The sequence below is a fragment of the Macrosteles quadrilineatus genome, unplaced genomic scaffold, assembly GCF_028750875.1.
Source record: "Macrosteles quadrilineatus isolate MER2022 unplaced genomic scaffold, UCM_ALF_1.0 Scaffold_2__2_contigs__length_208266976, whole genome shotgun sequence".
Taxonomy (NCBI): Eukaryota; Metazoa; Arthropoda; class Insecta; order Hemiptera; family Cicadellidae; genus Macrosteles; species Macrosteles quadrilineatus.
Genome location: NW_026542595.1, coordinates 75,769,871 through 75,796,720, shown reverse-complemented (window position 1 = coordinate 75,796,720; position 26,850 = coordinate 75,769,871). Strand labels below are relative to the sequence as shown.

The window sequence follows — 26,850 nt, the reverse complement described above, 5'->3', positions numbered from 1 at the left end:
CATAACCTAAATAAACTCCTCAGTCCTCCCTGCCTACAAACTTAAAGTTAAAGTTATTAATTGATGTGCTTTTTATAAACAAACGAAAAGCTTTCAACTTATAAACACAAAAACCTCGAACCACATAAAAAAAACTAATGGCGGCTTTGTATAAGTGAGTACCGGTACTTTTTTATATCTAGGCCTACTCTCCTAATTTAGGCCTAGTTACCAGTAGGATTCATGTTTTTGTTTAGATTTATATTAGGGCCTAGGTCTGTTTGTCAAATCAAATTAGTGATGCACGATTGCGAGATGTGTTAGTTGGGGGGGGGGGGGGGGGGGTATACACCGCGTTCAAAGCATTTTTAGACTGCACCGCAGACAAAGATATACTATTGTTTTCCTAGACTACATGGGGTGCGGCTTCAAGTTTCTTTTGCAGTCAACTTCTCTCTATCCCGATGCGGACTGCGACATAGACTCCTCTAGAATGAGTCAGCGCGACCTACAGTCTGAATCCCACTGGCGGGGTTTGGCGTATGATTCCTAGGAAAACACTCTGACCTATAGTTCAGCTGCTTTGAAAGCGACCACCTAAGTTATAGCATTGGTTAGCATTAGGGTGCAGGTATATATGGTATTTTTACCATCAAACAAAAATAGTGCAATTTTGGGGTTTTTTAAATGTAAATGTTTATTACATGGTTAACGTCAATGTAGCCTACTAATGGTAATGTTGCAATATGAAGAAATACCCCCGCCGCAGCAAACCTGCAGACTAAGCGAATTTCAACTTTTCTGATTAGCCTATATTATTTACAAAAATATTCCCATAAATAAGTTAAGACTTTTTTTTCCCCAATTTAAATAACAGTAGATTTAACGAGTGCTTAGGTTTGCTGCTACGGAGAAGGTAAACTGTGTTTTTTGACCAAACATCAATAAGTTAGTATAGGATGAAATAAATAATTTGCCAAATTTGATCAACATAAGTTATATCCATAAACAAGTAAACAACAGTTTTCATTTTCTCCATAAGAATAACATGGGAATTTTAAATTTGCACTTTTTTGAATTTTCTCCGTAACCATTAGGCATGTATATACATTGGGCATGTATTATACAAAAGATTGCTTGTCCAGTATTTCCACTGCTTACATAGAAGAGTTTTAGAATCTTAAAAATATATATAAGTGCTGAACTGGGAGTATTATTAATTGAGAAAATAACGGGAAAGAGCTATCACGCTTTTGAAAATATCTTGTAAATATCTTTTTGGGAATAAAAAAACGCAATGTCGTCAGCAAAAGCACAAACCTGTCCATGGACAGAAGCTTGAGAAGGTCATTTATAAATATGAGGAAGAGGGTTGCAGTGCAGAGGTAACTGATACCTGGGGAACACTTGTCCTGACATGTAGAGGAGACCTTAGTTGGTCTAAGATCTTTGTTTGCTGTATTCTGTTTGAAAGAAAACCAATTATTAGCTACACCTCTATACCAGCAGCATCTAATTTAGATAATAAAAGATTATGGTCAACTAGATTAAATGGTTTTTTTTAAATCAACAAATAAACCTGTTGCCTTGTTTTTGCTATTTAAACTTTGATAAATTTTATCTGTGACTGTAATTAGGGCATCTTCTGCCAACTTTCCTTTCCTAAAACCAAATTGAGATTGTTAAAAAAATTTAAACCATCCAAAAATGCTGTAAGTCTGATTTTCATTAATTTTTTAAAAAACTTTAGAAAAAACTGAGAGCAAACTAATATGTCTGAGATTGTCTAATCTTTTTGACAAGCCTTTTTTTATGAATGGGCACTATGATACTTTGTTTTAGTTTTTCTGGAAATGTACCACATGCAAAACTAAGATTAATCATGTGGACTAAAACAGGCGCTAGGATTTTAGAGTCAGTTTTTAAAAGTTGAACAGATATTTGATCAAAACCTGTTGAATTTTTATTTTTCAACCCATTTATGGTAGACAAAACTTCGGGAATGGTAGTTGAAGCAACAAAGAAGGAGTGAGGACAACAATGCAAGGATCGTGGCTGGGTCGTGCTGTTAAATTTGAACTAAGGGTGTGTTTGGCCTCTGGGTCCTCAACAAGATATAGTAAATGAGTCACTAGTCCAGGTCTTACAATGAGACATACGGTTTAATAGCTTATTCCCTATATGGAAAATTCGCTAAAACACACAAACTCATTCGTAAAGAAAATTCATTGTTTGAAGGAGAAAAAGTGAAAGCTAACTAGCCTAATAAAAAGAACTAGAGATCGTCTAGTGGTCAAAAACTCAACCAAAAATATGTAATTTACAGACTTCTCTATTTTTACCCCACCCTGAAAATAAAACATGTGATTGGAATTGAGTTTTGAGTGGATCCGTTTTGGGTCCCACTGGACCCAAAAAAGTGGTTTTTGAAGTGATGTTTGTGTGTGTGTGGGTGTGTCTGTCCGTGTGTCTGGATGTGTACAGAGCTACAGACCACACCTGTAGTCTGATTTTGATGAAATTTGGTATGTAGGTACTAATCCATAGTATCTCCAGGGGTTTTAAAAAAAAATTTTGAAATTTCGATTTTAATGTCGATTTTCCCATAAAAACCCCTAAAATAACGGAAAAACAGGATTTTCTCAAAAATGACCCGAACGATTTTGATGAAAATTTAGTATGTTGTAGCCCTTTAAATTCTGAACAAAATGGTAGAATTCCCATTTCTGTAAAAATTACGGTTCAAAAGTTATTGCAAATTATGTTATTTTCCCATAAAAAACCCATAAAATAAAAGAAAATTGTATTTTCTAAAGAAACCGAATTAGATTGAAATTAGTATGTGGTATTACTTATAATTCCAAACAACATAGTGCAACCCCCCATTTCTGTATAAAAATCATGGTTCAAAAGTTATTGTAACTTATGTTATTTTCCCATAAAAACCCATTTAAAAAACGGAAAAATGGATTTTTGACGAAAAACTGATTCTGATTGACATTTTTCTGTTATGGTCCTTATAATTCTAAACAAAATAGTGCATCCCTTCATTCCTGTTAAAATTACTGTTCAAAAGTTAGTGAAACTTTTGAGATTTTACGTATTAAATACCATAGTTACTCTCATCGCTTACCCATGAAAATGGTTGTTGACAAGCTAATGGGAGAAAGTATGTGTCAGATTGCTGATACCGTTTATCTTCCATTTGTTTAGATTTTAGCGAATTTCCCTATAGGGAAGTAGCTATTACCGTAGGTCTCATGGTAAGACTCATTCCCGGGACCGATTTACTTTTTCATTTTGATGTCCCCAGAGGCCAAAAACACCATTCGTTCAAATTTTTATATATGTATATATATATATATACATATATATATATCTAATATATAAAATTCTCGTGTCACAGTGTTTGTCTGCAAACTCCTCCGGAACGACTTCACCGATCGTTATGAAATTTGGTGTGTAAATTCTGTAGGTATGCGAATCGGACGTAAACTATTTCCCGTTTCGAAATTCTTAAAAGGGCTCCGCCCCAGTAGCTCTGGAGTTTCCCATGTTAACCTTATGAGAAATGGAATTAATGAATCTTAACAGCTGTTTCAATTAAACAAGTTGGTTCTGTTCTATGATGTTCAATAGCATTAAAGTTACAAGGATTACCAACAGGGTGCAGCACTATTATTTCTTTTACATTTATGACAACAGCTAATTTGCAACCAAAAGGTGAGTGAGCGTAGCGAACGAACTTCAACCTGGAGGCGAGTGAGCGTAGCGAACGAGCTAACCTGAAGGCAAGTGAGCGCAGCGAACGAGCTCCAACCTAAAGGTGAGTGAGCGTAGCGAACGAGCTCCAACCCAAAGGTGAATGAGCGTAGCGAACGAACTTCAACCAGGACGTGATTGAGCGATGCGAACGAGATCATCTTGAAAATTAAACGTAACGGTACTTTCTTTCCATCGGTCTGTCTTAGGGGAAACCTATAACTTAGGCGATACGAAGTTCGCCGGGTCAGCTAGTATATATATAGATTTATATATATATGTGTCCGTGAACACGATAACTTGAGTATTTTTTATCCGATTTTGATGAAATTTGGTTTGAAGGTGTAAGGCGAGATAAACTTGAATGAGTTCGTGATCCAGCATGATCGGACCATGGGAACAGGGTTTTATTGGGGGTTTTATGGGGTAAAAATTGGTTTTTCTCACTTTTCACCCTCAAAACACAAAATTTCCCAATTTTTCTCTAAACCTTCTTAAAGAGCTTAAAAAAACAAACAATTCAGTATATCAAAGTGTTTTTGTACGGTTGTTGGTTACGGAGAAAACTAAAAAAATTGTAAATTTAAAATTCCCATGTTATTCTTATGGAGAATATTGTAAAATGTTGTAGTTTGCTTGTTTATGGATATCTTTTGTTCAAACTTAGCAAACATATTCATTTTCTACCAAGCAATAATTATTTTACTTAAAACACAAACTTTATTAGTTTCCTTGTAGCAGCAAACCTAGGTAGCCTACTCGTTAAACCTAATTTTATTTAAATAGATCGATTGAAAATCAATTCAGCCAAATGGAAATTCGCTTAGACGGTAGGTTTGCTGCGGCGGGGGTATTCTGTTTATATTTTGTTGTTATTTCGTCATCAGCATAGCAACCCATAAAGCCAATTTTTTTATTTTTAATTCATTTTTGTGCTTATTTTTGGGCCTATTTTAATTTATAAAGGGATTCTGCACATCTACAGGAAAATATATTTCTAAACACAGTACAGTAATACACTAAACAGTATTTGTGGATTTTCTCTGCGATGCATACAAGCTGAGAAAAAAGGTTTTGAAGAAACATGCTTGCCTATTAACCCTTTCAGTGCTTTACGACGATATATCATGAGCTTATTTTCCCCAAAAACTGCTATGGAACGATATACAGTATTGTTCGCGTTTCATCCGAAAAGTGCTAAGCGACGATATTTCGTGCCAGCTCGACTTTCGTTCGAGTGACTTTAAATGGGCATATAGGTTGACTCGTTTGTTTTTTTAAAACAGCGATGGTTTCTTTTGATTCCTCATACGATCGAAGTCCAATACATTGTTTAAGCTCTTTTGAGATGAAACAATTTTTTTTCAATTTCTCCCCTCGCACATTAGATTTTTCTTCTGTGGCAAGCCTAGAAATTTTCGGACAAAATAAGTAAATAACTAGAACTTTTTTTTTAAATAACAAAAAGAATTAAAAACACAAAAAGGGTAAAACAAAATAATATAGAGATTGCACCAGAAATCATTTTGTTTTTCCTGGCCATACTTTGTATTTCATTGACTTGTAAGAGTTGATAACAAAAATACAATGTAATAGCAGGATTTAATTTCTTCAACACTAGGCATTTTATTTTATAACCCCAAACAAGGCATGGCTCCAATGTTAAATATGTAAACATAAAAACCTTTATCAAAGTATTATAAACAATACATGGGATGGCAATGCGTTATTTATTTTAATCTTTTGTTCTACACCCACAGTCGTGGCAGGTAAATATGATTTTGAAGTTAACATTAATGGTTTTTATAGGTCACAAACTAATGAGGTTTATTTTTCAGGAATATACACCCAGTAAAATATTATCGTGATTATTTGGTAAGGATCAGTAATTTAAGTAAATCATATTATTTATTTACTCCAAATATTCTTTTATCTAAAAAATATATAAATAGGCCCTAATTGAATATTTGCACGTCTTAGTGAGCTGACTGGTAATTTTTCTATACCTACATCATCGATACTTGTATATTTGTAGAACATTTTAACTTTGGTATTGGTTAATATGTTAAATTATATTAGATATGCTTATAAATATTAGACATGTTATAATATGGTTAATAAGTCGTATTAGATTTATCTTTCTTTTTGTTTCCTGTGTTATTGTATGTAAGATTTTTACTACAAATATTTTTATGATCTCAAGGCATGTGCTTTTAAGCTGTGTTCTGGCTACAGTTTTAAACATTTTGTTGTCATTAAAGCTAAAAAAAACTGTTAAAGTAGCTTTAATGAAATATATTCTGTCATGATAAACATTTGAGATTTATAAACAATGTGTCTTTTATAATGTTGTAACTCTGAATCTCAAATAGTTCTCATCTTACCCTCTCCTCTATAAGTAAGTTAAGAGGGTTCCCTACCCCCATTGAAAAACGTCAGAAAACCGCTTCGCGCGGTATCATATAGCGATTCTAGTTTTAACATTTAAATTGTGGACCAAACACCATTTTGTACATAAAGAGTGGTTCTACTAAGTTTACTTTTTAAAAAATGTCTATGCTTACGCAATCAAGGGCAACGACTTGTCAAAGTTAGTGAACTTTAACTGTAAAGTTCACTAACTTTAACTTTAACTGTAAAGTTCACTAACTTTGACAAGTCGTTGCCCTTGATTGCGTAAGCATAGACATTTTTTAAAAAGCAAACTTAGTAGAACCACTCTTTATGTACAAAATGGTGTTTGGTCCACAATTTAAATGTTAAAACTAGAATCGCTATATGATACCGCGCGAAGCGGTTTTCTGACGTTTTTCAATGGGGGTAGGGAACCCTCTTAAGGGATGTCCAAGTTATTTTGTATTTTAGTTTCATTATTTAAGCAATGTCTGTTCTACAAAGACCATTATTGTTGGATTATGGTGTTTTAAAGAGTTTTTGATGGATGAACATAACTTTAAATGAACATAATTTTATTTTAGGTAAAAAAAAACAAAAGTCTTCTAGCTTAAAGCAATTTATCCAAAAAACTCCAAAAATCAATCAAGTCAAATCAGGCAAATCTTTTTCCTCTTGATTTTGATTTAGATCATGAAATTTCATCCTTATGTCAGAAACATCTTAGGTAGGCTTGTAAACCTGTCATAACTGTTGGCCTATCATCAAGTTAAACTAATAGTCTGTCTTTGCGAAAATTTCTTGACAATTAAAGTGTATTGCACAGTCGCAAGACATTAGGCCAGATGGTCGAGGGCTGCTAGAATTTCGGCCAGTGACAATCAATGTCGGGACTATTGGCACAGCCGAGGGCTCGGCGATCGTCAAGATAGGCAATACCACAGTAGTGTGTGGCATCAAGGCGGTAAGGATATACGTTTGATTTCTAAAACTTATAGGTGACTAATTATTGTGTTGAGTAAGGATATTTTTGCTAGTTGACCCTTTTGGTCAGATCACAGGACTTGAGTCATGGAAACTTGGTTTTTTCTCGTAAAATTTTAATCTATGATGATTTAAATTATTAAATAGCCCGCTGCAGCAAACCTTCAGACCAAGCAAATTTCAATTTATCTGATTGGATTTTTAATAAAACCTTTCCATTAACAAGACGTATTTATTCCCCATTTTAATAGCATTAGATTTAACGAGTACTGTACTTAGTTTGCTACTAAGGGGAGGATAAAAGTGCTATTTTTACCAAATAGTACCAGGATGTTTTCCTACAGTTACCTGACAAAGCGGGCTTTCTTGTACTGATAATACCATGCGAAATAGCTAATTATTGCTGCATTTACTTACTTTTGCCGCACTCTAGTATTCCAACCAAACAACACAAAACAGTGTGCTTTTATTAGGCACATAATACTTGTACGCTTGAAAATAAGTTGGCAACACTTGACTACAATCAGCTGGTACAGTGTTTCCCATTTTGTTTAACACTTGGATTTAACCTAACCTAGAACTGTTGTTTAGTGTTTCAAAGACTAATTATTTCTATTTCTAACATAGGTATTTAAATGTCTAGTTGTTCTTATTTTATCTGTAACCTTTAATTGTATAACAACACTTCAATATACAGAATTATTTTTTTTTTAAGCTCCATAAGAATATTGTAGTTTGCCGTAATGTATAACTCATAGCTCGGTGCTGAGTTATATCCTTTTGTATCCCTTTTTAAAACATTATTTCGTTTAGGGATGGTCAAGTCTCGAAATTTCGGGAAATTTTAAATCTCGTTACACGAGACGAGATTTCTTTTTGGCCAAAATTTTTATCGAGACGAGAAAAAAAAAAAAAAAAAAAAAAAAAAAAAAAAATTGAAAACGCCTGCAGAAAGTCAATGCAATACCCGCAATACAGGAGCGTGTTGTAGTTGCGTTTCCTTTGCGAAGGCGTTCTCATTTAATTAATTCTTTAAATGTAAATATTACTTTAATTATTTTAATAATATTACTTTAATGACATTTGAGAAGTTTTGTTAAGTGTAAGCAGTGTGAGGAATGTTTTATTACTATAAAAAGTCAAAACAAGTAACTATTTTATAAAAATTAATATTGCTTTTATTTTATGATTTATTTTATTTTAGGATAAGTTGAACTCTATCCTAACTGATATCACTATGTTTCCTAATCATAGGCATTTTTAATAAGTTAGGCGTGATTAATAAAAAAATGTTATGCTGATGTTTTTTAATAAAAGATTGTAAATATTCTTGCCTATTATCATTATTTTTGTATTTAGACAGTCATCTAACAATGTAACAAAATCAGGTAAAAATTTTAAACGTGCATTTCCCGTTGTGTATGAGAAGGGAAATCCCGTCTCGATCTCGTCTCGAAATTTTATGAGAAATAAAAAATCTCGTCTCGTCTCGTCTCGAAATAAAAATCCAATCTCGTCCATCCCTAATTTCGTTACACCAAAGCTGAAGTACGCGGCTTCAAGCAGGAGGTTGTTTTATTTTATTTCTAAGAGACTGTTTTAATTAGTTTGTTTATTTCCCTCTCTATTATTTTAATTCCCTTTACAAGGGGATCACTTTAGTTTATTCCCCGAATACCTCGAATAGTTTAAAATTCATATTTATGTATGTGTCCGTTAGCACCATAAATTGAGTAGTAATTATCCGATTCCGATAAAATTTGGTACAAACTTATACCTACATTAATTCTAACAAGTTCGTGTACCAGCTTGATTTGACTATGGGAACAGGGTTTTATGGGGGGGGGGGGAGTTAATGGGGTATAAAAGAGAGTTTTCAATTTTAAAACATGAAAGTTTATCATTTCTTTCCAAACAATTTTTTAGAGCTTAACCCTTTCCTGACTGAGTTATTTGTCAAGTATCATGCAGTTAGAACTGAGTAAAAAAAGCCCAATGTACAATGTTTTAATATACAGGGTGTCCCGGAACTCTCTACCAATATTTTAGGGCATTGCTCCTGGGTAAGAAACATAACTAAATATCATATTTAAACTGTCCGGAAGTCCTTAGTTACTCACACAGCCGCCATTTTGTTTTTTTTCAGTTATTAATTTTTTTCTAAAGAATGGTTAAACGTACGAAATGGAAACTTTGCACAAACATTTATGACAACAAGACAAAGCTACCAAAAAATTATCACGATTATTCAAATTCATAAAACAAAATGGCGGCCATTTAAAATATTTGTAAAATCAATGGTTTTTGAGTTATTTAAGAAAGAAAATTTTAAATGGCCGCCATTTTGTTTTATGAATTTGAAAAATCGTCATAATTTTTTTGTAGCTTTGTCTAGTTGTCATAAATGTTTGTGCAAAGTTTCCATTTCGTATGTTTAGCCATTCTTTAGAAAAAAATTAATAACTGAAAAAAAAACAAAATGGAGGCTGTGTGAGTAACTAAGGACTTCCGGAAAATTTGAATATGATATTTAGGTACGTTTCTTACCCAGGATCAATGCCCTAAAATATTGGTAGAGAGTTCCGGGACACCCTGTATAAGGAAAATTAAAAAAATGTAAGATTGATATACAAATTTCTTTAAACCTTAAACACACTTTTTTCAATCTATTTCTTGGTCAAATTAAAAAATATTATTCAATTCCTTACATAAAAAACTTTATTCGACGTGTATAAAATCCTTATTGATCCGTATTGTGAGTATTGAAATAAATGGGAAATTATATTCTAAGCACGATTATATTAATTTTTCAACTAACTATAAAAATAAGGCAAGTCAATAATAATGCATTATGCGTGAGGACGGACGCTGCCTGTCTTTAGTCTTTCATAACCTACCCACTAAGATGGGCGCCGCAGGTCTCAAGGGGGGAATGGGTTAGAACAAACAATTTAGTATATCAAAGCGTTGTTGTAGCGTACGTTCCATGGCAAGAAAATTCCATCAAACTAAATTAAAAATTCCCATGTTATTCTTATAGGGAATAAATCAACTTTTGTAGTTTGCTAGTTGCTATAAAAGGATATATGTTGATAAAATCTGGCAAATTTATTTACTATTTCGTCCTAAAGAAAATTCAATCCTAGAAGACATCCAACACGGATTTAGGAAAGATAATTCCACTATTACAGCGATTGTTAGCTTTGTCAAATCAGTCATTGAGTCAATTGACAAGGGTGAGCACGTGTTGGGAGTGTTCATGGATTTATCGAAGGCGTTTGATAGCGTTAATCATGAACTATTACTTTTTAAATTAGAAAAAATTGGAATCAGGTATAACTCTCTTAATTGGTTTAAATCATACTTATCAAATAGAAAACAGTTTGTTGAAATAACTCACATCACTAAAGACAGTTATAAATCAAAATACAGTTCAAATATGGGCACAATAAGATCTAGTGTACCTCAAGGATCGGTCCTGGGACCTTTACTTTTCATTTGTTACTTAACAAATTTTAAAAAGTGTCTAAATTTTGCCCCATGTACAGGTTTGTATTTTTATGCAGATGACTCTAATCTTTAAGTATTTGGGAAAACTGCAGAAGATGTTACCATCCACAATAGAAATAGCTTGTATTGAGGATTTTTTTAATAATAACAATTTAAAATTAAATGAAAGTAAAACCAAATGTGTCACATTCAAAACAATTCCAATCATAATATTGAAGTAAATAACCAACCAATTGAAATAACAGAAGCCGTAAGGTTCCTTGGCCTGACATTGGACAGAAACTTGTCTTGGGACAAACATTGTAAACTTGTTATCAATAAAATAAATTCCGGTCTTTGTGCGATTAGAAAAATGTCAAAACTATGCAGTATTGAAGTTTTAAACATGATTTATTTTTCCCATATTCAATCCCATATATCTTATGGCATATGTGTATATACCTCAAATTCAAATCTAGACCAAATTTTGACAATACAGAAGCAATCAATCAGAGCTATGTTAAAAATGAACAAAGATGATTCTGCAAAAGAACACTTTAAACGTTTAAGGATCCTCACTGTTTGTGGTTTGTATGTTCTTGAATGTATTATGTTTGTCAAAAACAAAAATTTTAATCCACCAATTAAAGAAAATAATCATAACTAAAATACACATAACAAAAATAATTTTGTAATTGGAAAACACAAATTAGAGCTCTTAAAAAAAGACTGTCAATGCAGGACGTGATTTTTTAAAATTTATTCCTTTGAAAATTAAAACGGAACAAAAACCCAACATTTTTAAAAAACGTCTCAAGGAATATTTAATGGACCTGTCCTTGTACTCTTTAGACGCATTGAAAATGGCGTTATCATAGTTTTAAGCATTAGTTTTAACTTATTTGACACTATTCATGTAAAACTATGTATACTATGAATACAGATTCTTGACTATGACTATGACTAAGCTACTAACGTTACACAAAAAACCAACTTAGTTAACTTTTCAGTAGCAGCAAACCTAAAAAATACTCATTAAAGCAAAAGTTTTTTTAAATAGGAAATTAATCTGACAATTTTAAGGAAACATTGTTTAATGAAAATCCAACCCAGCAGATAGAAATTTGCTCTGTCTGCAGGTTTTCTGTGGTGGGGGTATTTAACTTTCTCTGGTTTTTACAGTTATTTGATTCAAAATATTTTGTTAAACAATTAAAGGTGGTCATGCCTATTATCTTGAGAGCGCAATATGTCTGTAGGAGCTGTTCACTCCCAAGGCAGAAGAGCCAGACAGGGGCCAGATTGTGGCCAATGTTGAACTCCCAGCTCTCTGTTCTTCTCAGCTAAAACCTGGTCCTCCCAGTGATGATGCCCAGGTGTGCAGTGGCTTTATGGACCGTCTCCTTACCTCCAGCCAAGTTGTAGATACTAGGTAAGTCAAATATTGCGGACATTTTCTATCATGATTATTAAAGCAAAATGTAAAATGATGTTTCTGGATCAGGAATCTGACCACGAACCCAAGAGAGAAATTAATTCATAACAAAATTAGTGTACAAACTCAGCCAAAGCTGGAAAATAAAAATTTATATATATATATATATATATATATATATATAGTAGCTGAGTAGTTAGGGTGCTTGACTTCGATCCTGAGAAGAGTCATAAGCTTTTTGATAGTTCAAAACCTAGGCCCAGCTGCCCTTGATCATTGGCCTTTTAATACTCGTACCTTAACCTTATTTATACAGTGTGATTGATAAGTCCCGGGACGGTGTAATACATTTTTTACCATTAGACAGAGTATTGGGACTTGATATATCAGTTATAGCCATAAATGTCTACTCTTTTAAGCTATATCACTTTTTTATCCCTAAAGAGGAACAGCCCATGAGGAGTCAGTCAAAATGTTCAAATAGCAGCATAGGTCAAGTTTGGTATCAAATTCAAGGTCTTAGTTAGTAGAGCACATTCCCGCAAACCCAAATTCAAACTGACTACAGAGTCGAAAATGACAGCTGTTTAGAGATTGGTTGAATTTGCAATGCTTATTATACACTACATCCTCAGGAACTGCAGGCTAGAAGTTGATAGAAATTGTAAATGTAAACATACGTCGATATGCAGATCAAATTAAAGGTCTTTATTAGTAGAATATAATGTCATAAAATGAGCTTGCAAAATGCAAAATGAGTTAGGTATTCAGTAAAAAATCGTATACCGTTCAAATATTCAAATTGGCAGATTCAAGAAATATTTCAACGGCTGTCTTTTTTTCACTTGGTTGTCTGTTTGAGTTTGGGTTTGCGGCAACGTATTTTACTATTTAAGACCTTTAATTTGATACCAAACTTGACGTATGCTGCTATTTTCTCTGACTCCTTGGGACCGTCCCCCTTAACACGTTCGCTACTGCAATGGTACGAAATTTTCCATTCACATGGACCAGCGACGCACATATGCGACGGCCGGTTTCTACCCATAGACTGCCGTCGCATATATGCGACGGCTAGTCACATTATAATAGACTGCCGACGCATATTTGCGTCGGGGTTCTAATGTTATTAAAATGCTTATATCTTTTTAGTGGTCTATTTGAAGGCACTGAATTCCCTGCAGTGGTCTACAGAGATGTCTGACGCACAACTGCGTCGCTTGGTCTGTGGATATGATGATTGGTGACGTCATATAATAGTAGGAAAAACTGGTCTTTACTTTTCTGCATCACTGTATGTATGCAGTATGTATGCTGCATTATCCTATGTAGCTTTTATATTTGTTCAGTTGTAAACTGTTCTTGAATAATCTGTTTATTTTTTTTCTTACTTTCACCTTAAAACTCAAAAAAATGAGCCGTCGCATATATGCGACGTTTAGTCTATTTCAAGAAAACTATGATAATTTTCACTATTGTTTTCGCTGTAGACCGGGTGTCGCAAATATGCGACATTACAAAAGGTTATAAAAAATACAAAAAAACAAGAACAATTTATTTACAAACACGATTGTAGCGTATTACAATGTAAATGATCACTGTTTTACAGGTTTTCGCCCGTGGTCTGTGTGTACTGTTATCCAAGTGACAGCCGGTCTATGTGTAAGATTGAAATGTATACCTCGGTCTGTGGCAATGACCGCGGCGTCGCATATATGCGACGCTTAGTAGCGAACGTGTTAAGGGATAATACAGTGATAATAGCTTATAAGAGTAGATATTTATGGCTACAATTGATATACCAAGTCTCACTACTTTGTCCACAACGGTAAAAAATATATTACACCGTTCTGGGACTTTATTTTATAATATTACTCTTATAGTAGACTGTACTATTGTTGTATCGTTACTTGGATTGTACTGAGTTTGAACTGTATTGGTCGACCTAGATTGAGTGTCTCCGCCACTATGATGATTATTTTATGTCATAACAAACGTATTTGTATGTTTCAGACAGCTGTGTATCTGTCCAGACAAGTTAGCTTGGGTTCTTTATTGTGACTTTGTATGTCTAAACCATGACGGTGCAGTTATCGACGCTTGTGTTCTCACTCTTGTAGCCGCTCTTAAAACTGGTAAGAATATAGTTTGGTTTTGTTGTTTACTTCATTCTACACAACAATGTTTGGTTTTCAGAGTTTAAAGTTATATGCAATGACTTAGTGTCACAGTATGTTATTTTATAATATTACTCTTATAGTAGACTTTACTATTGTTGTATCGTTACTTGGATTGTACTGAGTTTGAACTGTATTGGTCGACCTAGATTGAGTGTCTCCGCCACTTTGAATAAACCCATGCCCACATTAACATGATTATCATTTAACGAACCTCGACCTGCGATCCATATAACACTTAGTTAATAGTATTTTCAATACTGTGAGTGTAATTGAAAATCAATACATTTTCTTGGTTTAACTTTCTAATAATAATGTAATGAACATACCAATACACCACTTTCCTACACTTGAGGACAACTGTTATGATGAGTAATAATTATTTGTCAGTGCTGTTATAACAATTTACTTCTTCTAACGCTTCAGCATTCTACGGCATAGCAAATATCTCAATTAATTGAAAATCAGGGAAGTTTTCATACAACTGGATAGCAAAAGTTAAACACATAATGTTCTTAATTTCACATTTTGGTTTGCAAATATGGTAGTTTAATAAACTACCCCCTTTCAACAACTACCCTTTCAAGACTTTAGACTTTTGAAATTAAATTGTTTAATGTAGGTAACAATAATAATAGTCAATGGTAATTCCAATGGTCATTGGTTATACCATTGGCTATAACCCATTAACCCATGCTATTTTATTTACTCTCCTGTTTGGGTTTGATTTTGTTATTTACCAAACATATGCAGTAGAAATCATGTGATATAAATAAAAGGGAATAGCTTCATAGCTGATTTGTGCAACTATTTTGCTGTTCTCAATTTGTGATTTTGTACTATTGAAGTGTATAATGTTTGGCTTAGTCACATTGCCTGAAGTGGAGTATAACCCAGAGACCCAAGCCATCTCAGTAAACGACTCGGTGAGAAAACCTCTACAAGTGGATACATTCCCTGTGGCGACCACCTTTGCCATATTTGACTCGTGAGTAATCTCTCTATCTTACAGACCATACAGACCAATGTTTTTTTGTTAACATTGTCCTCACAATCTGGAGGATTGGCATAACAATTATATTACTTTGTTCTTTTTAGTTTAATGTAGGCCTCATCACCTGTAATTTGGATTCTTTAAAGGCTTTACCAAATAAGTTTGTAGCACTAGTAGATAAGAAGTTCAAAGGAGGTTGTCAGTTAAGCTAACTGGAAATTGAGGACGTGAAGCTAGCGGTTGCTGAAGAAGTTAAAGTGTAGTCCCTAATTGGCAAACTTTGTAGGGGTACAGTGTGTTTTTTCCAGAACCATCGGTTTTATTACAAATAATATAATTTATTTTTGTAAAAAAATACAACCGACTTCAAACGCTCTAAAAAGAATGAAATAATTTCAATAAAGTAAACTTTTGTATTAGTCAAGCTCACGTATTTTAAGTCGGCGCGGCTCTATGATGATTTTTGATACAAAATTGAAAGAGGGTGTCCATATTGCAGGTGACTATCTATAACTAAAGGTGTTAATCTGTATGTCTTTTTCATAGTTATGCGTTAAGTGTTATTTTATTACCGTAATCAGAGATCGGCATTATAGTGGTATTAACGAGTATCTTTAAAAAGATTATAACGCATTTAAATGTTTCTAACTTGGAAATGTAACGTTTTAATACTAAACTAACTTATTTTCCCTATCATAATATCAAACTAAATTATTTTCCTATTCATATAGAACATTTGTGTGTGTTATTTTCATAATGCATTTATTCTGAAGTAAACATAAAATACAAGAAAATATTTCCTTTGATATATAAACAAAACAGTTCAGTATGTTTTTTATATATTTATGTTATCCATCTACAATTTATTGATTTTCAAAATACACACACAATATTTAATTTTAATCATATTTCCAGTTTGAGCCGCGCCAACTTGAAATACGTGAGCTTGACTAATACAAAAGTTTACTTTATTGAAATTATTTCATTCTTTTTAGAGCGTTTGAAGTCGGTTGTATTTTTTTACAAAAATAAATTATTTCATGATTTTTAGTGACTGTATAATTTTTTATATATTAATTACTTGAGGTTTTTTTATAAGCAAAACTGTTTGAAACAATCACAGAACAATCATTATTTTAAAACTGCTTGAGTCACCTGTTCAGGTTACATAATCAATGGGTATAAAAATAAACATTTTTAGATATTCCTTAAGAAAGAAAGAGTTGTCCATTACATAAGGCCTAATGAAAAACTAATTGTCTTTTCTAGATACATTGAAATGTCAGACATCATCATTTCCTGCAATCGGTGTACTTCTACATTATAAAAAGAAATACAGTAACGTCTCAAGCCTTTTGGAACAATATGAAAGTTATTCCTCAGCTACCATCACTAAAAAAACTCTCAAAAGTCGAAAATTGGTCATTATCACGTATAGTACCTTTGGAAAATATTATATGATAGATTGGTTCAGCTAAAAGTGGTGTAAGCCATGTAGGGGGTTTTATTAGCTCAAGATATAGCCTAGTCGAAATTGCAAATCATCTTCCTCTAGGACTTTCCGAAGCAGGCATAATAGTATTGATTTGTTATAGTAACTGGGCAGAGAATATTAATAATCATTCCACATCTGCAAATGAAATACAGGGTGGCTGAAAAGTAACTTGCACCCCCACTTAACTTTTCAACCATTTGAGATATTTGAAATCGGTTTGCGGCAACCTTCTTAGATATGAGGGGCTACAATAATTATGGTCTATTTTGAAAATTTTGCCCTTAGGGGTAGCGGGGGTAGGGGGTAGCTCAAAATTTTCAAATGACAAGAATAGTCGAGTTTGGTATCATTTTACAGGTCTTGACGAAACATGAACATTGACATAAAGAAACCCAAAATCGGCTCACTAATAACAAAATGGCGCCCTAAAACGTTTCAAATCCAAATAACCACGAGGGTGGCAAAAAATTAACTTGCACCCTCTTTAACTTTTTAACAATTTGAGATATTTGAAATCGGTTTGCGGCAACTTGTTTGGAAATGAAGGGCTACAATAATTATGGTCAGATTTGAAAATTTTTCCCTTAGGGATAGCGGGGGTAGGGGGTAGCTCAAAATTTTCAAATAACAACTATAGTCGAGTTTGGTATCATTTTGTAGGTCTTGATGAAACATAACAATTAACATAAAGAAAATAGAAATCGGACCATTAATAACAAAATGGCAGCTAAAAATGATTAAGACAATGGTTATGCAAAGTAACAAGTTGCCGCAAACTGATTTCAAATATCTCAAATTGTTAAAAAGTTAAAGAGGGTGCAAGTTAATTTTTTTGCCACCCTCATGGTTATTTGGATTTGAAACGTTTTAGGGCGCCATTTTGTTATTAGTGAGCCGATTTTGGTTTTCTTTATGTCAATGTTCATGTTTCGTCAAGACCTGTAAAATGATACCAAACTTGAATATACTTGTCATTTGAAAATTTTGAGCTACCCCCAACCCCCGCCACCCCTAAGGACGAAATTTTCAAAATTGACCATAAATATTGTGACCCCTCATATCTAAGAAGGTTGCCGCAAACCGATTTCAAATATCTCAAATGGTTGAAAAGTTAAAGGGGGGTGCAAGTTACTTTTCAGCCACCCTGTATGTATATGAAAGATTGGTTCAGCTTAAAGTGGTGTAAGCCATGTAGGTGGTTTTGTTTGATCAAGATATAGCCTAGTCGAAATAGCAAATCATCTTCCTCTAGGACTTTCCGAAGCAGGCATAATAGTATTGATATGATATAGTAACTGGGTAGAGAATATAAATAAACATTCCACATCTGCAAATGCATGTTTAGTAATTAAAATATTTAACACTTTTAAGACAATTGACGATTATGCACTGTCACACTTCTTAGGTCGTGTAAGGAATAATTGCATTTAATTTATATTTAGACCTGTTTTACGAATGCTTTGGTTTTTACAATACACCTTTATTTGTCAATATCATACAGCTATTCACTGAAACATATATGTTTTTGTAAGTCAGAATATTCAATACTAAAAACAGAATTACTATATACACAAATCAGGTCAAACGTTAAAATACATTTTTTATAGTAACCAATACAAAATGAATTTTTCTCAATGTAATTCATTTAGGCTCCATGGCAAGAAATTGTTTATTGATCAATATGAAGCAACTGTTTCATGAAGAATTGTCTGTAGCATTTAAATGCTTTCAACTAACAGCTGTAGGAATGTTATTATTATTTATTGCCTTCACTGCACAAATGTAAACAATCTGCACAAATGTAAACAAAATAAATGTTGAATATTTGTGGTTTTCAGCATTTTTCACCGAAACAAATATTATACTTAAACATAATATATAAGGTACCAAATAGAAACTCTCCTGGTTATTTTGGTGGTGAAACCACACTGATCGGTAAAAGAATCACAGAGAAATTGGTGAACATACATAGAAAAAAAAACATCGCCACAAACAAATTGAGAACCTCCTCCTTTTGTTGGTAGTGGGGAAGTCGGTTAAAAATGGTGTTTGTGCTATGGTGTCTTCGTAACAAGTTCAAGAAATCATTAGCAGTATTGTACAAGGAGTTTGCTGCTAAAAGTTTGACAATAGTTGCCTTGCTGAAATGTTGTTATTCACCCTGTTACGTGATCTGTAGACACCAAATCTTAGCAGATCCCAATGATGAGGGGGAGAAGTTTGGCACTGGAGTAATCACTATCTTACTGTTATGTTGTTATTCATCCTTGTATGTTGTCTGTAGACACCAGATCTTGGCAGATCCCAATGATGGGAGGAGAGGTTTGGCATTGGAGTCATCACTATCTTGTTGCAATGTTGTTATTCATCCTGTTATGTTGTCTGTAGACACCAGATCTTGTCAGATCCCAATGATTAGGGGGAGAAGTTTGGCACTGGAGTCATCACTATCTTGATGAAATATTGTTATTCATCCTGTTACGTGATCTGTAGACACCAGATCTTGGCAGATCCCAATGATGAGGAGGAGAAGTTTGGCACTGGAGTAATCACTATCATACTGTAATGTTGTTATTCATCCTTGTATGTTGTCTGTAGACACCAGATCTTGGCAGATCCCAATGATGAGGAGGAGAAATTTGGCACTGGAGTAATCACTATCATACTGTAATGTTGTTATTCATCCTTGTATGTTGTCTGTAGACACCAGATCTTGGCAGATCCCAATGATGAGGAGGAGAGGTTTGGCACTGGAGTCATCACTATCTTGTTGCAATGTTGTTATTCATCCTTGTATGTTGTCTGTAGACACCAGATCTTGGCAGATCCCAATGATGAGGAGGAGAGGTTTGGCACTGGAGTCATCACTATCTTGTTGCAATGTTGTTATTCATCCTTTTATGTTGTCTGTAGACACCAGATCTTGGCAGATCCCAATGATGAGGAGGAGAAGTTTGGCACTGGAGTAATCACTATCATACTGTAATGTTGTTATTCATCCTTGTATGTTGTATGTAGACACCAGATCTTGGCAGATCCCAATGATGAGGAGGAGAGGTTTGGCACTGGAGTAATCACTATCATACTGTAATGTTGTTATTCATCCTTGAATGTTGTCTGTAGACACCAGATCTTGGCAGATCCCAATGATGAGGAGGAGAAGTTTGGCACTGGAGTAATCACTATCATACTGTAATGTTGTTATTCATCCTTGTATGTTGTCTGTAGACACCAGATCTTGGCAGATCCCAATGATGAGGAGGAGAGGTTTGGCACTGGAGTAATCACTATCATACTGTAATGTTGTTATTCATCCTTGAATGTTGTCTGTAGACACCAGATCTTGGCAGATCCCAATGATGAGGAGGAGAAGTTTGGCACTGGAGTAATCACTATCATACTGTAATGTTGTTATTCATCCTTGAATGTTGTCTGTAGACACCAGATCTTGGCAGATCCTAATGATGAGGAGGAGAAGTTTGGCACTGGAGTAATCACTATCATACTGTAATGTTGTTATTCATCCTTGTATGTTGTCTGTAGACACCAGATCTTGGCAGATCCCAATGATGAGGAGGAGAGGTTTGGCACTGGAGTCATCACTATCTTGTTGCAATGTTGTTATTCATCCTTTTATGTTGTCTGTAGACTCCAGATCTGGGCAGATCCCAATGATGAGGAGGAGAAGTTTGGCACTGGAGTAATCACTATCATACTGTAATGTTGTTATTCATCCTTGTATGTTGTCTGTAGACACCAGATCTTGGCAGATCCCAATGATGAGGAGGAGAAGTTTGGCACTGGAGTAATCACTATCATACTGTAATGTTGTTATTCATCCTTGAATGTTGTCTGTAGACACCAGATCTTGGCAGATCCCAATGATGAGGAGGAGAAGTTTGGCACTGGAGTAATCACTATCATACTGTAATGTTGTTATTCATCCTTGTATGTTGTCTGTAGACACCAGATCTTGGCAGATCCCAATGATGAGGAGGAGAAGTTTGGCACTGGAGTAATCACTATCATACTGTAATGTTGTTATTCATCCTTGTATGTTGTCTGTAGACACCAGATCTTGGCAGATCCCAATGATGAGGAGGAGAGGTTTGGCACTGGAGTCATCACTATCATACTGTAATGTTGTTATTCATCCTTGTATGTTGTCTGTAGACACCAGATCTTGGCAGATCCCAATGATGAGGAGGAGAGGTTTGGCACTGGAGTCATCACTATCATACTGTAATGTTGTTATTCATCCTTGTATGTTGTCTGTAGACACCAGATCTTGGCAGATCCCAATGATGAGGAGGAGAGGTTTGGCACTGGAGTCATCACTATCATACTGTAATGTTGTTATTCATCCTTGTATGTTGTCTGTAGACACCAGATCTTGGCAGATCCCAATGATGAGGAGGAGAAGTTTGGCACTGGAGTAATCACTATCATACTGTAATGTTGTTATTCATCCTTGTATGTTGTCTGTAGACACCAGATCTTGGCAGATCCCAATGATGAGGAGGAGAGGTTTGGCACTGGAGTCATCACTATCATACTGTAATGTTGTTATTTATCCTTGTATGTTGTCTGTAGACACCAGATCTTGGCAGTTCCCAATGATGAGGGGGAGAAGTTTGGCACTGGAGTCATCATTATCATACTGCAATGTTGCTATTAATCCTGTTATGTTGTCTGTAGACACCAGATCTTGGCAGATCCTAATGATGAGGGGGAGAAGTTTGGCACTGGAGTAATCACTATCATACTGCAATGTTGCTATTAATCCTGTTATGTTGTCTGTAGACACCAGATCTTGGCAGATCCCAATGATGAGGAGGAGAGGTTTGGCACTGGAGTCATCACTATCATACTGTAATGTTGTTATTCATCCTTGTATGTTGTCTGTAGACACCAGATCTTGGCAGATCCCAATGATGAGGAGGAGAGGTTTGGCACTGGAGTCATCACTATCATACTGTAATGTTGTTATTCATCCTTGTATGTTGTCTGTAGACACCAGATCTTGGCAGATCCCAATGATGAGGAGGAGAAATTTGGCACTGGAGTAATCACTATCATACTGTAATGTTGTTATTCATCCTTGAATGTTGTCTGTAGACACCAGATCTTGGCAGATCCCAATGATGAGGAGGAGAGGTTTGGCACTGGAGTCATCACTATCTTGTTGCAATGTTGTTATTAATCCTGTTATGTTGTCTGTAGACACCAGATCTTGGCAGATCCTAATGATGAGGAGGAGAAGTTTGGCACTGGAGTAATCACTATCATACTGCAATGTTGCTATTAATCCTGTTATGTTGTCTGTAGACACCAGATCTTGGCAGATCCCAATGATGAGGAGTAGAGGTTTGGCACTGGAGTCATCACTATCATACTGTAATGTTGTTATTCATCCTTGTATGTTGTCTGTAGACACCAGATCTTGGCAGATCCCAATGATGAGGAGGAGAGGTTTGGCACTGGAGTCATCACTATCATACTGTAATGTTGTTATTCATCCTTGTATGTTGTCTGTAGACACCAGATCTTGGCAGATCCCAATGATGAGGAGGAGAGGTTTGGCACTGGAGTAATCACTATCATGGTTCAAGACGGCAAGATGAGCTCCATACACAAACCTGGTTAGTAAAATATGCTATATACATTTTCATGTCTGGTTTCAGTGCTTTTAAAATAGCTGAAGTATCTTCTGATTTCATTTTGATTGCCTCCGAATCAGTTGATTTATGTTAAAAACTGTTTCAATATACTTGTACTTTTTAATCATTCAATAGTCGTTGGTCTACTATTTTAGTGTCAATCCTAACATGATAATCATCAGGCCTACAATAGATAAGTAGTTAATCTTTCCAGAAGAACTTGTTATTTCAATGATTGAGTTTTTCTAAAAGATACCCCTTACCTTTTGTTCTTACTCTGAAGATCATTTCTTGAAGATTTAAACTACAGAAGACCACAAAAGAAACACAGGTCCTTGAATTGAATATTGAACTTCATAATATTTGTTTCTTATCCCACAGAGAAGTAAATAAAGTTTTGTTTTCTGTTTTGGTTTGTAATAAACACAAGCTCTTTTCTTTTGTTGAAACAAACCTTACTTTTGCTATTTCTGATTTTAATTATTACTGACATTGTCCGTGATATCACATACAAGTGAAGGGCGTGTATTGGCAACTACAAGGAATTTCCGCACAGTGCTCGCCGTTCGGGTTCTTCAGAAGTATATTTCCACCCCTAAATACCAGAGCTGAAAGCACACGGTTGTCCCATAAGCGTGTGTCCTCTGTGCCTTACTGCTTTGTGCTTATCATAAGCTCAAAGACTTGAAGACTGTTGATCTCTAAAATATGTTGACGAATATAATTTAACCCAGGACATTGTTGAATCATTAAATGGAACATAAATGAATTCACCTAGGATATAAATATGGTTGGTTTAGTTTCTAAACTGAAAGGCAAAAATACTAGATTCCATTTATTTTTAAAACGTTTATTTGAAAAACTATAAAATATCACAAATGTATACTAAATTACTACTAATGTACTATTATCTGAAGTGCCATGGATATACAGTAAAACACCTTTAACCGCACCTAATTAAATAAAAAACTGAGTTAACTGAAACCATTGTAAAAAATTGTTACCAAGCAGTATTATTAGCTACTTGACTGAAATCCTCTGGAGTGGCGTAACGTAACTGAGCAGACGACAGGCATTTCTCATACCGTGAAGAAATAAAGCTAAAAAAATAACTGTCGATTATTTTATAAGATTACAGTTATTAAAATATTCCAAAAACTGCTGTTGTAAATATTCTAAATTGAAATAGTCCTTTTCACCACACTACGATGTTTTTAGCCGTTTTACAAACGTTTATTGGAGGCCGAAAGCTACGTATTGCTGTCCATGCCAGCTGTCATCGTCATTTTGGGACCGAGGAAGTTTTTACATCCCTAGGGCTGAAAATTAGCTGCCGGCTTACTTTCTTAAAACATTAATGCATATTAAATACACAATCCCTAGCATTGCCACAGAATTGTTGTAAGACTAGATTACTTACGTCAATAGCTCATTGAATCGTGAATTTCACTTCATGTTTCAGTACATGTTTCGACACATTGACACAATGTGTCGAAACATGTACTGAAACATGAAGTGAAATTCACGATTGACGATTGACACATTGTGTCAATGTGTCAAAACATGTACTGAAACATGAAGTGAAATTCACGATTCAATGAGCTATTGACGTAAGTAATCTAGTCTTACAATAATATCTACAGCTCAGGGGCTTAACAATGAATTTAAATACAGAATTGTTTTATTGCAACTATTTATTATTATTTTTGCTGATTCCTCAAATTATTTCTTCATATAATATTAAAGTTGTTGTTGTGTTGACTATTGTTCATTATTATTGTGGTGAATAGTGGTAACAGGGTATAGTGTAGTGAAAAATAGCTTTCGTACCACAGACCAAAATGGTTTTGCAGCTCTCCATCGTATCTCGAGCCGGCAAAACCTCATGTTTGGCCCTAGGTACGAAATATATGTACCATTAAAGCCCAACCATTCAATAACCAAATTGGTAATCCAAAAATCCCCTTTATTTTGGTTAGTTGCTGTTTTACTGTAGAGTGAAATAACCACAAGTTTTATATTATTCTTTGTAAATTTATATTGTAACTTTTTTTTTTTAGATAATAATACGATGGTTAGACTTAAATGATAATTTAAACTTAAATGGTTTGTTTAGGTGGTAGCCCTGTAACACAGGCTCAGCTGGAAACTTGTTTCTCAAAAGCGAAAGAGCACGCCGATCATCTCCAGAAAATGGTAAAAACTGCTTTTAATGCGTCACCTGAGAGATAAAATTGTTTTCATTTTGTAAGTTTGTAATTAAATTTTGAATTCTCAACTCTAGTTTTTTCCCTTGAAAGGTTAGTTTAATTCCAGTTTTATCATAAGTGGTTTTCATTTAGTGAGTTGGTGGCTTAGTTGTAGCCCAATCTACAATGAATCCATTGCTTGATGTGCTCTACGCATGGGCCAAAGGTTAAGAGGAGGGTAAATGCAAAGTAAGCCCTCAGCTCCCCCATGTGGCTGTACAAGACCACTAACAAACTTATCTGTGTTTGTCCCATATAATTTAACATTATTCTTATTCAAGGAAAGGCTCTAGGCCAGGATTTTGAATTATATAGCAAGAAGGATAGCAGCTAGCTTACCTTGAAGAAGTGTTGGTAGGCTATAGAGCACACAGAAGAGATCCAGTGCACACAATATTTCGTCCTCTTGGGAAGCTTGATGCTACACTTGACAAAGTTTCCCAGGGGACGAAATATTGAGTACACTGGGTCTCTGAGCCTACCTACACTTCTTCAAGGTAAGCTAGCTGCTATCCTTCTTAATCTGTAACATTATTCTGGCTATCTTTAAAATGTGGCACAGGGTACATACATACATGCTTAGTCCATGTTTTGGAGGTTACCAGAGTTACATTAAAAATATTAACAGTAGAAACTCAAAAAGTATAAAATTCAAGAAAATCAATCTCAATAAAATTTTTAATATTCTTCCACTGCTCTCAAATATGGTTGATTAAATATAAGACACATGCAAGTCTAATAAAATTTCTACTACACCTTTTTATTTGCTAAAGCCCATGGGCACAGTATGGACGGATCTCCATATGCCAACAAAAAGTATTTGCAAGTATTTTCAGATGCAAGTTGCACACCAAATACAGGTAAAATAATTAATCTACTAGTGTACATGTTGCTTAAAATCGAGCAACTGCAAAGCATTTCAGGAGTTGCTTGAAAAAGAACAACAGTCATAATTTCTGATGAGTTTAAGAGTCAACTCAAAGATTATGTAACTAATGGAAATACTTACGATGTTCATGACAGTTCAATATAATCAACATTTCTTGTAAATATCTTATAGTTTTTAAAAATCTGATCTCGTTTTTAGTATTTTCCAAAAAAAGTTTCCCACTCACAGCCGCATTATGTTGTCCATGTTTATCTTCGTCATTGATAATGTAGCCTGCATGGCCACCCATTGTCGCCAGTATGTTTACAAATTTCAAGTCATTTTTTTAATAGCGAACATTTGTTCACATTACTTAAAAAATACCTGATTTCCAGCATAACCTGTTGGTCACAATTTTATTTGCTTCAATTGGCAATACTTTGGTTAGTTAATGTAATAACATCTTATCTTACTAATATTATAAACCTGAGAGTTTGTGTGTTGCTCAATCACGCATAAACTACTGGACGGATTGGGCTGAAATTTGGCATGATGATAGTTTACATTCCCGATTAACATTTAGGTATATTCTTATCTCAAAAATGCTTTCGGGCTCCGCCCCAGTGGCTCTGTACCCCATGGTAACCTTATGAGTATTCATATTTAAAGGGAATTAAAGAATTTAGTCAGCTGGTTCAACTTTACAAGTTGGTTCTATAATATCATAGATAAAACATACTCCCTTAGTAGATTTCTCATCCTTATGGAACAGCTGAAGACAATTTTATTGTTAGTTCCTGTACGGTTTATGCAGAGGTCGTGTTTTGTTTACAATTTGTTTCCTGTTATTACAGCCATTTAAAACCTCGTTCAACCAAATAATACGATCTAATCATAAACAATAACTTGTCCCCTGGTTATATAACCAAACAGTAAAACACAAATCAAGAAATTAACCCTAAAATAATAGAAACAAAGTTTCGTCGACACTAGCGCCCATGTGTCACGTACATGAACTAGACACGAAAAACGTGCTTCAAAATTTACAATGGGATGAGAAGTCTACTTGTGTTGGTTAGTCTATGATAATATGCATTAGGATTAAAAATTTAAAAGGTTTCCCAACAGGGTGCAGCACTATTATTATTTTGTTTTAGCATACAGTATATGACAACAGCTAATTTGAACTAAGGAACAACAAAAAGCTGTGATACACAATGAGGACACTCAAAGTAGGATTGTTTACAGTTACTCAGTTAGGTTTGAGTTTTTAATTTAATGAATAATTTGAGGTATTGTGTGAATGTTTGATAATTTATTTTTTTCTATTTTTTATCATACCGTAAATTTATGAACAAAATTTT

General features: G+C 34.4%; 1 protein-coding gene across 1 annotated transcript; it reads left to right on the top strand.

The window, feature by feature from the left end:
• Nucleotides 1–24,647, top strand: LOC128987004 (exosome complex component RRP43-like). The gene is made up of 8 exons (XM_054407647.1): nt 1–154; nt 5,580–5,616; nt 6,962–7,099; nt 11,868–12,040; nt 14,057–14,178; nt 15,088–15,208; nt 22,248–22,351; nt 24,486–24,647. The coding sequence occupies exons 1-8, from the start codon at nt 138–140 to the stop codon at nt 24,599–24,601; spliced, it is 828 nt and encodes a 275-aa protein (XP_054263622.1). The 5' UTR covers nt 1–137; the 3' UTR covers nt 24,602–24,647.
• The last annotated feature ends 2,203 nt before the right edge of the window (nt 24,648–26,850 follow it).

What these genes read in the sequence shown, in the direction of transcription:
- LOC128987004 (XM_054407647.1), top strand. An exon ending in ACCTTTGCCATATTTGACTC is followed by an intron (nt 15,209 to 22,247) that starts GTGAGTAATCTC and finishes TGTTGTCTGTAG; the next exon opens with ACACCAGATCTTGGCAGATC. An exon ending in GAGCTCCATACACAAACCTG is followed by an intron (nt 22,352 to 24,485) that starts GTTAGTAAAATA and finishes TGGTTTGTTTAG; the next exon opens with GTGGTAGCCCTGTAACACAG.